The 15,822-nt window shown below is 36.9% G+C and overlaps 1 protein-coding gene across 3 annotated transcripts in view; it reads right to left on the bottom strand.

Annotated features, from left to right (window-relative positions):
• LOC146487759 (uncharacterized) overlaps positions 1–15,822 on the bottom strand; it is a 32,631-nt gene that overhangs the window by 11,980 nt on the left and 4,829 nt on the right. For all 3 annotated transcript variants that reach the window (XM_085126730.1, XM_085126718.1, XM_085126724.1), the window contains exons 5-13: positions 14,990–15,096; positions 12,615–12,765; positions 11,414–11,602; positions 10,745–10,844; positions 9,944–10,102; positions 8,464–8,613; positions 3,909–4,019; positions 3,604–3,787; positions 652–798 (exon numbers count right to left, since the gene is read on the bottom strand). In XM_085126730.1, the coding sequence (XP_084982856.1) occupies positions 652–798; positions 3,604–3,787; positions 3,909–4,019; positions 8,464–8,613; positions 9,944–10,102; positions 10,745–10,844; positions 11,414–11,602; positions 12,615–12,765; positions 14,990–15,096 (1,298 nt within the window). The remainder of the gene's footprint in view (positions 1–651; positions 799–3,603; positions 3,788–3,908; positions 4,020–8,463; positions 8,614–9,943; positions 10,103–10,744; positions 10,845–11,413; positions 11,603–12,614; positions 12,766–14,989; positions 15,097–15,822) is intronic.

A 15,822-nucleotide genomic window follows, 5' to 3' on the forward strand; every position in this document is an offset into this window, starting at 1 on the left:
ATTTTGTGACGTGGGCTCCCTGTTAAAAAATATCTTATTTATCAAACACTTTTGAAATTTTCATATGAAATCACCTTATTACAATCTGATACGGGGTTACTATCTAAACAAATTGTTGCGCTGTGTCAGAGGGGGGGGGGGGGGGGGTGAATAATGATTTTGTCAATATTCAAAGGCTGACGTTTTGAGCGCTGACTCTTTGTTCTGATGCCCTTCTGACTCGTCAGACCATTGGAAAAAAATAAATGGAGTTGCAAATGAATACCAGTTGGGTCAACTGTCACAACCTGCTTGCCCAACTACAGTTGACAAATTATGTAATTTTTAAAAACACGAGCAGCAGTGTTTTATCGGGATTTAAAACCACGAGGCGCAGCCGAGTGGTTTTAGACCTGATAAAACACGTGCTGCGAGTTTTTTGAACGGCTTCACAAACATTCCTGGAAAAGCGTGTGTCAAGAGAGGTCATAACAATGATGCTTTTGTGAACGTTGGAAATTAGCATACGAGAAAAAAAAATGAAACACCGCATACTAATAAGGAGGAGGTTTTATCGTGTTTTAAAACCACTGCAAGTAATGTTTTATCGACCATTTGATATGTCAGTGGGCTTAAGAATTATTAGTGAGTTTTTGAAGAATGCATAAACACCTTGAAAGAAGTCAAGAACCAGTTGGTCCAGCCGGTCAAATTCTAGACGGTACAGCTCAAACTCAATCTCCTCAGCAGAAATATCATTGTCCAAATCACAGGGCGGTTTATTATTGTGTCTTTTCTTGTCTTTGAATCCACAGTGCTCTACAAAGTTGAATAAAATGTACTTATAGTCAATTATAGATCTTTAGCTCATGCTTCGAGGCCCTTAGTTTGCTTGTAAAAATGACAGAATAATTCTAAACCTACAAATGCTAATGTAATCATGACATACCACTTGACAGATTTTGACAAGTGTGCCACATAAATAGTATTTACAAAACTGAAGGCAGTTCTGGCTTTTATAAAAATATCTTTCAAATATCAATACCAAGGTTCAAACAAGTCATATCATTGTTTACAAATCTGCTGAATGCAGCTTGTTTTGCAGCGTTTGCGCACAAATTATTGTGACAAATGTCTGAGACCACAATAATATTATAAATCCATACCCACCCCAAGGAAGATCATTGGAAATTCCTGGGGGGAGAAAGGTCTTAAAAGTCAAAATTTAAGAAGCAAAGTATGAAGCTAAATGGAATTGTTTTTTTTTTTTTTTGGTGGGGGGGGGGGGGGGGGGAGGGCAAAACAAACAAACTCCTTCCATGGGGGGAGTATGGATATTTTCTGGGATTGCACATTCTCTGAGCGCAACAATGCAGAAAAGGTAAAGGTACATAGGAAAGGGTGAATGTTATTTGCACTGGTCGTGAATCTGGTGGCAAAAAATTCATAACAAAAGCTATTAACTATAGTCGCCAAGTTTTGGCATTATGACACTGGCAATAGTGAAAGAGATGAAAAGAGATGCTTCTTAAGTTGTGTTAGGGCTGTAGGACAAAAGCTCTGAACCTTCCTGTGCCATTTGAGCCCCAGGGCGTCTAGTTTCTTAGGGTGAGGATGTGTTTTTGCAGTTCATTGTTATCATATTGTCTCCTTAGCTATTTGCGTTCTTGTTTACCATTATTTAACTAGTCCAAGATGCGACTTATTTTTAGTAGTTTGTCTTGTAATCAATAACAATTTAGTAAAGTTTACCCATATATTTCAAATGATTTCTCTTATTATGATTAAGTTTGCCTGATTTGCATGATTGGCATCATGACATACTTCAGTTCACAATCTTTTCCTCCCTTTTGAATGGAAGTGCACAAGTCAAGGCACAATCTTTTCCACAAAAATATTCAAAATCCTCGAAAGTGGAGATGGCCTTGGGAAACGGATTGCACACGTCACGCTAACAGAGTGATAAAAATCTGCGAGTCAGCGAGCCATGCGAGCCAAGGTGTGAGCCATGCGAGCCGTGCGAGTCACGCGAGTCATGCGAGCCACAGTATAAATGTTAAGAATTTTTATTTGTTGTATTTACATTCACATAAGAACAAGAACAAGAGCATCGGAACAAGGTGAATAACATCGCAATATTTAATTCTTACAGTGGGACAACGCAAATCATCATATTTCAGTTTTTTGTTAATTGACACGTAAGGGCTGATTGTCAGTGTCATTCCAATCTTGTAAGGTATGATAAATGAGTACTCAAAGATGAGCGAAGTCAATATTGTCGCACTAAATTCAATTTGAAAAGAAGCAGTATAACAGAAGCATTTGCCGTCAGCTGGTGGGTCGAATGCTATCTCGAAACCAGCCTCTGCCACTCTAGTGGCGAGTTTTGAAGAAAGAGTCTTGTCTAAGGGAAAGGACAACCACATGCAGCAGTCAGCCAACAGACAGAGTTCTGATAACTCTGACTCTCGACTAAAGATCAAACCTGTTGAAATGGCGCGATTTACTCACCATTCTTGACGCCAACACACGGAGATCGAAGTGCTGTTCTTTTCTTTTCTTTTTTTTCTTGAATGAAGTTCCACGTGGATATCAATGAATGACATGTGTCAATAGATACTTATTCGAGTAGCGGTGCAGCCGTATGTTTTTCTCTGATTTTTTTTTCTGAAGTCTTGAACCTTAGTAAATTTTTGCGTATTGTTTTTATTTTTTTGCGCATCTTGGGCGATTTTGAATAGGCAAAGTTCTCTCCAAAATTATAACAAAAACGAAAAAAAAAAAACGAAGAAAAAAATTCATCCAAAATTTTCTCACGCGAATGTAAATGAAACAAATAAAAATTCTTAACATTTGCACTGTGGCTCGCGTGACTCGCATGGCTCGCACGGCAATCTCGTACCCAGAGTCTTCAGGCTTTTTGGTCAGCGGGGCAACGCTGGGAAGACTCTGGGGACATCGAAAAAAATCAATTTTTTTGATTGGCTGTTCCGTAACGGTTGCCATTGTTTTACCGCAGAAATCCTGCGGTAATAAAATTCGATGTCCCTAGAGTCTTGCCGGCGTTGCCCCGCTGACCAAAAAGCCTGAAGACTCTGGGTACGAGATTGCTCGCACGGTGGCTCGCATGGCTCGCTGGCTCGCAGATTTCGCAGACCCACACTAACATGCCTCTTCATGCAAGTCAACAGTATACCAACAGTTAGACATGAACGTTACATATATTTTCACTAATTAGATAGCGTTCAAATTTCAGCAACATTAAAATGGAGTTTATTTATTCACTCAATAACTAATGTTCAATACAGTTAATTATTCCCCTGCCCGATTTATGCAAAGGTACTACCAAGTATTTCCTGGTTGAACTTTTATTTTAGTTCACACTTTGATTGATTTAGTCTCATTACAAACTAAGGAGTTTTTCCACAAGAGGTTTACCCCAACATTTTAGCTGTGTATATTTCAGTTTCACTCACTTATATTTCTACATTTCTTTGATTAGTAGTTTTCACTGGTTGGTTGACTTTTAAATGAGATTTAAATAAAATAAAATGGAAATTTGCCCTTTTTTGCACTACTTGTTATTTATGATACATTCCTTATAGGAACCAAGACAATAATTACCTTCTATCCAGAAAACAATATCTTCTTGAAAGAAAGATTTGGGAATTTTCCATCCTTTCCTCTGCTTAGTCTTGGATTTTGTTCCACTACTTACATCTGAGTAGGTGCAAAAATCAACAGTGGCAAAAATAATGGGTCCACTTGTATTCTGATCTGTTTCCGCTTTCAATTTATCCGTGATTTCCTAGGAAGAAACACGTTTATTAAAAATTAACCTTTCCCTTGAATTCTTCCTTACGCTAAATTATAACTTTGATCGTTTTGCACCATTTTAAGTAAGTCAAAAATTAAATGACCAATGTCACCTTCATAGATACTTCTTTGAGGAGATGGAGCTTCTCTGATACAATCCCAAATGCTGGCACACGGCTTTGGCCACGTTTTGCATTCACATTTGGATTTATCCATTTAAGGGCCTGGTTTTAGAAAAAAATGTGTGAAATAATGAATAAATGAATGATTGAATACCTTTACCTCAGGGTAGTTAGCTTATACACTGTCCTCTAACTGTGGACATTGTTTAAAGCTTTGCAGTCAATCCACATCACACATGACAAGGAATTTTTGAAATTTGAACATAGTTTTAAAATGTACATGTCAGTTTTGAACATTGCCAAGGAGATTTCAGAGTTCCCATAAAAATTTCCCTAGATTATTGACGGCATATAAGAGCTATGAATTTTCTTTACATTACAGCATTAAGTATTTCAAGAACACTACAATTATTCCTCGCGAAGGGAGGGCTGAAGGCCTGAGTGTAGCGAGGTTAATAAATTTGTCGGGCCGAGCCGAGCTAAGCCGTGCGAATTTGAGCGAAAAATATATATATATATGTGTTACAGTCGATTATGTGTGTGTGTATATATGTATGTATGTATGTATGTATGTATGTATGTATGTATGTATGTATGTATGTATGTATTTATTTATTTATATCGTTGAAGATGTCCGGAGTGTTGCCTGGCACCAGTAAAAAACAAAGTATGAATGACGTCAGACAAAAGGACGGTTGCTAGGAAGCAACAGGTTGGAAGCCAGACAAGCGTCAGGCGCACTTTGTTGGAGCAAAATTCGCATACATCGGGAAAGTTTTTGCTTTCATTGCAGGATCAAATTTCAACTGGAATGTTTATCAACATTCACTGGATGGAAATATCTCTGCAGAATCTTTTCCCTTTCTTCCAGAAATTTTTTTTTTGTGAAAGATTGCACAGAAGAAATTACACCTTTTGTGGCCGTGGTAAAATAATTTTCCGTGGGAAATAACTTCATCGAACACGACAGATTTCAACTGCAAACTAACCTGTGGAACTACGAAAAACACCATGCTCATCAAAATAGTTGCTATGTTCAGAAACCTTATAATCTCCTCATTTGATGCTACTATACGAGTAAAAAGGGCTTTCCACCCAGCCCTAGCTTCGCGAGGTTTTGCGAGTGACGTATTTCTAGTAATATTATTATTTCCCAAGTATTTTGAATCTTATTTTCAGTTAGTGCATCTTTCTCGGAAAGATTCCCAGAATTTGAATGTTCATTTCATTCTCGCAAATACAGTTGAACCTCTCCACAACGGCCACCTTGGGGACAGAAGAAGGTGGCCGTTGTGGAGAGGTGGCCGTTATGGGGAGGTAGGGGTGTAATATGACACCTTTTTTCGGGAAGTACAACATGTTTATTGTGCCAATTAAGTTCATGCTTACTGTAGCCTATAACGGCAATCCAATCTTAAATAATATATACAGATAAAAATACACAATAAAACGTAAATGAATCAAAATGTTAACAAGACGAAATGAGCAAGGTTCGAAACATTCGCTGACTGCCTGTATTATTGTAGACAATTTAGGCTTACTGCAGCATATAAATGGAACACAATCAAAATACGTATATCATTAAAATGGATACAGAAACGTAATGTTCCGAAGACAAATGTCGATTACTGCATCAACTTATAAAAAATAGGCAGTCTCAGACTGCATGTGTCTACTGCAGTACTGGTAAAGAAATGTGATATAAAAGAATTGAAGAAAAGGGAAATAAGACTGAAATGAAAACGAAGAGGGAGGAGTGGAAATAGGATAGAGATAAAAAAATGGTTGTAAAAATGTTGCACAGAATACTGGTGAGATTGAGATTAAGCTGGTATCGTTTACCACAAACATTTTGAATGAAGAGAACTGTAACTTTATTCTAACATAAACAATATATTATATAATCTTACAACGTGAACCACAACTTTGTACTGAAAGCAAAGCAGCAAAGTTCTAAACATAAAGTATTGAAAGCAAAGTTCTAATCTGATACGTCGGCATAAAATGCATATACTGAACTTATGAATGGCAAGTATCATTCTTTAACCCTTTGACTCCTGTCGTGTTTCCATAGGTTTCGCATAAATTAACTTTTCCTAGAGCGGTTTAAAATGCACAGCAGATAAATAAATATCGTTGGCTTCCAAAATTGACTGCATATTAAACTGGAATGATTAAACAAATGTTTTCTGACGTAAAATAATATTGTTACTATTAATCATTTGCCGAAAAACACACTTGAACGCAAAATTGCTAAAATTGATGAAGACCTTTGGTATATCAAATTTCAACCCGCTTAAGCAAATTACGCATCTGTCGCTTCTCAAACGCATATATGAATTGACAAAGACACAAAAATCAACAAAAAGCTTTTCCAGCAAAACATTTTATTGAAATAAACGATGCATTTGCTATTAGAGGCCCAAACTTTCAGTTTTTTTTTTTGCGTGCGTGCAAACACGCATGTAAAATTTGAAGACACTCCGTGTTTGTTCAAATTTAAGCGATCATTCGCAGTAATTTCGGGCGCGTTTGCGATGAAAATTACAGAAGTTACAGCATTCTGGTTCAAATCATCACTTAAACTATTTGTAAAAAGCAAATCAACATCGGAAAACATCATTTACCGTATTGTCGCCATTGTCCTGATCCGGAAGTACAATCGCTTAGAACTCATTACCGTCGGCTTTCGATAGGATTCCATTTGGGATTCCTGTGGCATTTACACTCTTACACTCTTTCACTCTTTCACTCAACCCGATGACATAGTGTCTACGCTTCTCTAGAAGCCGTAGACACAAAAAAGGTTTTGTTTTTACAAAAAAGAGCTGTACAGTGGCCGTTGTTGAGAGGTTATTTTGGCAGTTGGGGACGTACTTTAGTGGCCGTTGCCGTTGTAGAGAGGTGGCCATTGTAGAGAGGTTTAAACAAGAGGTAATGTATGGACTGTCCGCCGGGACAAAAAAAAGTGGCCGTTGTAGAGAGGTGGCCGTTGTGGAGAGGTGGCCGTTAGTGGAGGTTCGACTGTACTGGTCATGTGTGACGTGGATCGACTGTAACATTAATTTTGATGTATCAATAAAGAAAGTTACAGTAGTAAAAATTTGACTAAACCCTTATAAACAAGTACTGAACTCACAAAATAGTCTTAAAATTTTTTTAGAGGAAATGAATAAAATTCATTAACCAACTGAAAGAGTGAGATGATCATGAGTAGTCGTGGCAGTCTTTCCCTTTCAGTCACATAATTAAGACGATAATAAAATTGATAAAAGTATCAATTTAAGCACTCTGTACGCATGCTACAATTTGCTCGTGTCTTGATCATGATGACATCAAAAAAAACTAAATTTCCAAAATTATGGGATTTGTTCAGATATTTTGAAAGTGCATGATGGAAAATACCTACTTGCCAAAAATCAGCAAATGTTTAGGACAGAGAAAAAATTAGAAGGATTTGTATGAAGTCACTGGAGCATAACATTGCTAATATCTAACCCCCAAAATTGCAAAAAGATGCTGATTTTTTGCAAGTACATGTAGGAATTTTTCATCATGCTAGATTTGGATTTTAATAAATCCCATAATTTCAAAAAATTTATCACTAGTACTCTTAATTTCAAGCATTCAAAAACTCAATAACAATTCATACGTCCATTGACCTTTCAAATGGTCGATAATACATCACGTGCAGTGACTTTAAACCTCCTTATTAGTATGCCGTGTTTTATAAAACACGTACTCCTCATTTGTATGCGGTGTTTTATCAGCTGATAAAACACTCCTCTTTTGTATGCGGTGTTTTTCTCGTACGCTTATAATTTCCAACGTTCACAAAAGCATAATAATATTTATTGTTATGAACTCTCTTGACACATGCTTTTCCAGGAATGTTTTTGAAACCATTCAAAAAACTCACAGCACATGTTTTATCAGGTCTAAAACCACTCGACTGTGCCTAGTGATTTAAGGACGGAGCCTACTATTGTTACTGCGCATACGTTCTGCACATCGCGAGATACTCAGGTTTCCTATGGGTGGTGCCTACTAATACAGGAATATTTTTGCGCGGTTTAAAACTATATGGAGAAAGCAGAACTTACCAAATGCTTTTGGTATCTTAAAAGAAAATTGGGGGTAAACATGCATTTTTCAGAGATAATTTAAAGCTTCAATTTAGGAAAAAAATCCCATACATTGCTTTATATTTTGGCGTTTTTTAGAGATATTACTGCTTAATTATCTCTGAAAAATGCATGGTTACCCCAATTTTCTTTTTGGATTCCAATAGGCGTTGCTAAGATCTCCTTTTCCCGCATAGTCATAAACTGCACAAAAATATTTTGGTATTAGTAGGCACCATCCTTAAAACCCGATAAAACACTACTGCTCATTTCTTTAACATAACGTAAAACCTTCATGTTTTATGCTGTTTCTTAAGTTGGGGGCGTGGGCGATTGGGGAGGGAGGATGTGTGTGTGTGTGGAGGGGGGGGGGGGGTCTGCTGGAGTTGACTGATGCATTAGTTCTACAGTTCTATACGTACATTGCCGCTATGATCGTTCTCCAGTTCATCAACAATGCTCCTTTGGAGCCTCACAGAAAAACTTTCTATTGCAGCTGCACCTTTATTTTGAGATACAATTTCTTTGATGGTGTCTGCGAAACAAGGGTGTACACCAGCTGAACCATGAAACTGTGGGAAATAACAATTAACAGAAACCTTTAAATATTTGTATCAATAATAATTGGCATCAATGTCATTACTGCATTGGTATTTAATAAAAAGTAGAGTTTTTCTGTCTCAGAAATATCAGCTGAAAGCTGTCCTGCAGAATTTCGATGATCCTAAAACTAATATTAGCTTAATAAAAGTGAAGTTTCGATGGCTTATATCATTAATATCTTATTATATTAAAAATGTCAACTTTCTATGGGGCAACTGTCAGACCGATGTTCCTAAGACACTGAATGTTCACCACTTCAGCAAAAAAGTCATTGATAACTGGCAATTCAAATTTACAGCTCACCGATTTGAGCTTGCTGGAGACCGAAGCTTGAATAAAAATGTTGAAATTTTATGAAGAACATAGAGGATCAAATAAAAAACAAATAAATATCCAGGTATTTTTGTCGGATGGACATTATGTGCTGATCTGTTTCTCTCTGAGGATGAAAACTATCATGTCACATGATCAATTTGAACCAATCAGACTCGGGCAAAATCTAGTGTGGTCTAATTTAACGCTTGTTGCTCCCACCAGTAGAAACTGGTGTAGTAGTGTCAAAAGTGTCCTTAGAGATGGCTGAGTACCGGTAAAAGATTCCAATCAACTGATTAAAAAAATCAAAGTGCCAATAAATTATTCTCAAATAATTTTTAACATGAAAGGCAAATTGGTACAGGAAAAAACCATAGTGATTTTTGTGGTCAAAAAATTTGGAGTCTTCACTGCATACTCCAATTTGCTAAGTTAATTGTATGTACTATACATTTTGTATGTTAAATGCTGATCGAGCCATATTATCATGATCATTGTTGTCATTATAATATTTGTTGTTGCTTTTTATTGATTTGTTTATTTATTTCCTGTAACTAGCTAAATTTCTAAGGATTTTACACTTGACAGCAAATGGCCTTGATCAGACTTCAGTGCAAACAATCAAGATGTCAATAATAATTATTGGCATTTTGCAGTTCCAGAAGATATCCATATAATAACTCCCCCCATGGAAGGTTTTTGTTTTGTAGCCCCCTCCCCCTAAGAAATTCCAGTTTAGCTTCACACTTTACCTCTAAAATTTTGACTTTTAAAAGCCCCCTCCCCCAGGAATTTCTGATGAACTTCCATGGGGTGAGTATGAAATTTTTTTAAAACTGCAGATGTTAATAGAAGGTACATTTAACATTGAAGGTTTGGTTTGATTTCTGGGTCATAACCATCATGAAACCCCTTCTGCACTAAACCAAATCATCATAAGTCACATATTTCTCAATGAATGAATGAATTGAGTGATACACTTACAATAGCCTTTGTTGAGATGACTGAAGCCATTCCTTTATACCATCTAGGCTGCATATTTTGCAAGAAGACTCTTAGTACTTTCTCGACATCACGGCACAATTTTGGGCAGAGCTCTTGCCAAATTTTTTTGTGTGTTATAGCCCAAGCCAACAGAAATCCCTACAGATTAAGATGTAGAGAGCATGGGAAAAAACTTTGATTACCTCTTACATACCTTAATATAGGCACTCAAAAATTTATTGACACGAATTAAAGGAAAAATTACTTCCAATAAAGGAAATAAATTCCAAAAGAGGTGCTAAAAATTAAGAATGAGGGAAATTAACATGCCTGATACACAATGAAACAGAACTTGTTGAGACAACAGAAACAAATTTATTTTAACACATGTTGAGCTATCAAGCCAACTGGACTGCTGGCTTGATAGCTCAGTTGGTGTTGTGCACTGCACTGTGATATCACAGCCAGTCATGGGTTTGAATGCTGTTCAAGTCTGAATTTTTTCAGCCTTTCTTTTAGCAACACTACTGCTCCAGTTCCAAAAGGAAAATCAGGGAACTGGGCAAGTGGAGCGCGGTATGGCATGGGGGCAAGAAAGAAAGAAAGAAGGCATGAAAGAGAGCCTGTGGACATTCTTTGAATGCTGCCGTCTTGTGATACCAGATTCTGGTATCACGTTCTGATTGGTGGGAGCCTGGCCTGTTCACAGGCTATTGTGCTCTCAGCCCTTCAAATGTTTCACTTCACTTCAACAAATTCAAGAGTTTGATTAACAGTACTGGTTGCTATTAATGGACTTACAGTATGTTTCTTGACAAAGTTTTTCAGTTGTTTCAACTTGTCTTCCTCAGGTGGAGATTCACCCTTTGTGTATCTGAAAACAAGTACTCTGCCCTCTGCCCTACAATACAAAACACATCACGAAAGTTTTAACATTGGATCCAATATACTTGGATGCTTATTGTGTAGTACACTTCTCCAAGATATGATACATGCCTATGATCTTGATTTAATGTTCTATACTGATAACAGCCAAGTATACATTGCTGTTAACCTTAATCATCCAGGCGACACGCTAGTTAGCCTTTGGCAGTGTGTTGAGCATATTTTCTAATGCACCAAGAACATACATGTTATAATAATATAATAATTAAACAAGCTAACCAGGGTCTCCTAGCCCTAACCCCATACTCAAAAGCTTATTCACACCTAGGGCATGCTTACACTCTTGGTTATATGCTAGTACAGCATTGACCTGTACTTTTGAACTGTAGAATGTGACCTGTAAAAAAGACCCATCCATTCAACTTGCAATGAGTGCTGGGTTCAGTTTCGTGCACAAAAGAAATCAGTAATGAGCACTGGCTCCTATTCTGTGTATGTTTTTTTAATTTGGTACTGTAAGGTGGCCAAAGATTAAAAACAAGATAACTAAGTACACAATAATTATTAGCAAAATAAAATTGTTACCTTTGTGAAATGTTTGTATTTGACGACAAAAGAAGACTCCCAACTGACATGTGAACACCTGCAGCACGGGAACCCATGCTCATCCCACCTTGTAGCTGTACAAATAACTCATTCAAACTGTCAGATATTTTTGGGTCATCAAGCATAACCACTGAAGTGGTCTTGGATAGAGTGTCTCTGATAATTGGCCTGTTAAGAGGACATTAAAATAATTTATTGGGAATTACAGTATAGGCTAATGTATATAGGCTATTGTTATTATAGACTGCCTACTCCATCTTGTTCTGTCGCATGGAAAGGCTCCTTAGGTCCCTGACTGTGTGATCTATTGGTGTTACCATCAGACTTACGAACAGTTCAATTTAAACCACCCTGGGTGCCTATTCAATTTTGGGCCAGTGTCAGGGTGGGCACTGATTCACGGGTGGAGGCTTATTATTTTCCCAACATTTACAGTAAGTGAGGACATTTTCAGAGAATAAAAAACAAGGGATATATACATAATAAGATTATTTCGCTTCAACAACAAAAATACGCACAAAAGCTAACATGAACAAGCCATAAACAATATAAACGTTCATTGACTTAACTGTATCTAAGACCAATTTTGGAAACAAATGACGTTCCTCTTAAATATTCATGATGAGGTTAAGTACAGAAATTTTTTTTCTTGGGAGGGGATGGGGCCTGTGGGTGCTTATTAACTTTTTGGGCTTTCATGGTGGGCGCTCATTTGAAGGTGGGCAGTTAATCGAACATACGGCATTTCTTGTTTATGTACTTTAAGAATTTGCTCAAAAGTTAAATATATACACAGCTAAGTTTTCTTTACTACCAGCTATGCCAAAATAGGGCCTCATCTGGCACAATTTTCAAAAACAGCACTTAATATGCTACCCTTGTTGAAAACCCTTCAATTACATAATTATGATAATGCATGTACTATTTTGTGCTTACTTAGGTTCCTAAAGGTTCCTACTGACTTGAATGGAAAAAAAATTTGCCAAAAATTCAAGTTTACAAAATTAAAATAAAAGTATACACATTAAGAAAGGGTAAAAAGGTCAAAGACTGCGGTATTATTATAGTTAAAAAGATATAAAATGAATAAAAGGTAGAAATAAAAGAGTCTATTATGTACAAGTACATTAACTAATCATCAAATACACAGAAAGGCAAGGAAAATGAAATATTAACTTACACTGATACTCCACTTAGGGTTTGATCCCCACCAGCTAGCATTGTGGAATGCCGTCTTCTTGGGACACCTTGTCCTTTTGCCAAAATGTCCATAGTCAACGACTTTCCCACATTATTTTGCTCCGAATAGAGTAACCCTATAGAACTCTCAGCTGATTAAAATAAAAATTACATTGGGATCCATTAACAACTGATAATTAACAGTTGCATTCTCAAACTCATTAATAATTCATCAAGCCAAAACAAAGCAAATCACTACCGTGACCGTGGTTTGGATATGTTAGCCTAATTACCATAAAATTTTGCCAACTTTAGCCTTGAATTTCTCCAAGAATTATTGATCATTTGAGATTTAAGCCATATCAAACACTCGAAAGTGTGTTTCATCAGATATCCAAACACCTCACAGTCGTTTAAAAAAACTTGGCTGCGCCTTGTTTTTTCAACCTAGGGACCGTTTTTTTTTTATGAGCATGGGGGGGCTGGTGGGATTTAGGGGGAAGGGGGCACGAGAAAAAAAATGGCACTAAAGGAGGGGGGGGGCTACCAAAAAAAAATGAGTGAAAGAGGGGGGGGGTCACCAGCAATAATTGGCTAGTAGGGGAAATTGAAAGTGGCTCAACACAGAAACAGATGAAGAAATTGAATATTATTTCAATTTTATTTAATGCGATTTTCCTAACCACTTTTAATTTGTTTTACATACTGAGGTCGAAATCTGCATTTTATATTAACAACAACTGAGGAAATGAAGCATATCTGTTGGAAAAGCAATAATGAATATAAACTGAAGTAGACACCTATGTTTGTACAAGTTCAAATTAATATAAAAACGTATCAGTCTCACTATTGAATCATCCTTGGGGGAGTAGTTTTCTACAAAGTGGTTGTACTCTGAACTATATCAATAGATTGTTTAATGTTCTTTTTAATAGTACTCACTTTTATAAAGACTGTTGATTAGTAAATTATTTGAACCCAGGAGTATCAGTAGACTCAGTAGTATGCCTAGTGTGAACATCCAGATTAGTTTTAATAATAGAACTGTTGTTGGTGACTTCAGTTGACCGTAAATCTGAGCCGTAAGCCATCTTCAGAAAAGCTTGTAACTGTCATTTTTAATAGCAGTACTTTAATATCCAGGAGCGTAGGAGGGGGGATTTGAGGGGTTCGAACGAACCCCCTTTACAGATCAGTAATGGCGGAAGAAAAAGCACTTAATGAGGAGGTTGAACAACTACATGAGGTGTACCATGCGAGAGAGTAGAATGTCTGCCCTGGTTCTAATGCATATCAAATATGATATGCCTGTCAATTTTGACAAGATAGTCAATTTGTTCGAAGGCCTACACCCGAGAATGATGCAGTTTACCAGCTTGGTGTATGACTATCAGTAGATCGAATAGCTATCAGAACTCGACAGGGCGCGGAATGTACATTGAACTTTCTTGTTTGAGTTGAAACAATTATGCCGTAGAAATGATGTATATAGCTCAAAAAGCTGCTGTTAAACAAATTTGTGATTTGCCTAAAATGGGTCTCAAAATGCAGGAAATGAGGTTTCTGGGAACCTAGATTTCAAAAATTTCCGGGGGAGCATGCCCCCGGACCCCCCTAGTAAGCAAGATTTGGGGCTCAACAAACACCCCTATCTAACCCTTACCTACGCGACTGATATCTGTGCGTCCGCTGTTTTTTTCTGTTTAATATGACTCATAATCGTTGATTGGTATGCTTCGATCCGTGTTTTGTTAGTCAGATCTGTACATGTATTAATTGTTTCTACTCGAAGGGAAGTAATTTCACGTTAACCATTTGCTTGATTAATTTTTATAGTTTCTTTGAGAATCTAAATGGAAATTTAGGGTTTGTCGTTGCCGTAAACGTGTTGCTATCTATAAAACGTTTTTTTAAACAAGAGAAATCTTTACCTAAGTAGAGAACGGTAACTTGTTAATAGTACTGTAAAGAAATCACAGTAACAATTACGTCTATCTTTGATATAAACAGTACATAAGCATTTTGTTAAAGTTAGGAGTATGATTTGTTTCTAGTTGGGCGGGAGGGGGGGGGTCATCAGAAAAAAATAGTTTCTGCTTGGGGGGGGGGGGGGGCCATGTAGAAAAAAATTGCATGCTAGGGGGGGTCATACAGTTTCGTAGTGGTAATTAACCAAATCCCACCAGCCCCCCCATGCTCATAAAAAATGAACGGTCCCCTACTTCTCGGTGTTTGGATATCTGATGAAACACGCTCTTTCGTGTTTGATATATTACGTCAAGCCTGCATGAACATATTTTTTGATAATGGGGTACTATAGGATTTAACCCAAATTGGGCGAACTCTGTAGTTTCAGCTTTCAAATAAAGAACTTACCCCAGGATTCTTCATTGTGAATTGTCAATAACCTAAGCAAAAGAAAGGCTGTGGCAAGCTTGAAAGATTCACTGTTGTTTCCAAATGCACTGGAGTGCCCAATAAATCTGTTAGTTGAACAACAACAGCAACAAAAATAAATATTAACTTAAAATGGATATAAGGAGTTAGTTTCTAAAGAAACTGTGGTGCTGCATTGTGCAGTTCCAGAAAATATCCATATTCCCCCAGGGAAGGTTTTTTGTTTTGCACCCCTGTCTCTCCAGCAAATTCCAGTTTAGCTTCACACTTTGCTTCTAAAATTTTGACTTTTAAGACCCCCCTCCCCCTAGGAATTTCCGATGACCTTCCATGGGGTGTGTATGGATTTTTTTCTGGAACTGCACGTTATTGGTGGGGAGTGGAGATGAATGTTTGGTTTATCAACAGAGTTGATAAAGGTAATTTGGAGAAATTAAGAGATAAAGAGATTCAAGTGCTGACATTTTGAGCACTGCTTCCCTCTGACATGCATGGGTCCTGGATTAAAATAAAATAATGATAATAATAATAATAATAATAATAATAATAATAATAATAATAATAATAATAATAATAATAAACTAGATCTAAAAAAGCTATATAAGAAATAGGGGAAACAAATGTGCTTAATGCTGTAATGAAAAGAAAAATTCATAGCTTTATATGTACCGTTAATAAACAAGGGAAATTTCTACAGGAACTCTGAAATCTCACTGCGAAAAACTGACAAATTAAGTCATGTAAATTTCAAAACTTAACTGTTCAAATTTCAAAAATACAGGTCACATGTGACGTAGGTTGACTGTAAATAA

Source organism: Pavona decussata, unplaced genomic scaffold (assembly GCF_977016875.1).
Source record: "Pavona decussata unplaced genomic scaffold, jaPavDecu1.1 SCAFFOLD_13, whole genome shotgun sequence".
Classification (NCBI taxonomy): Eukaryota; Metazoa; Cnidaria; class Anthozoa; order Scleractinia; family Agariciidae; genus Pavona; species Pavona decussata.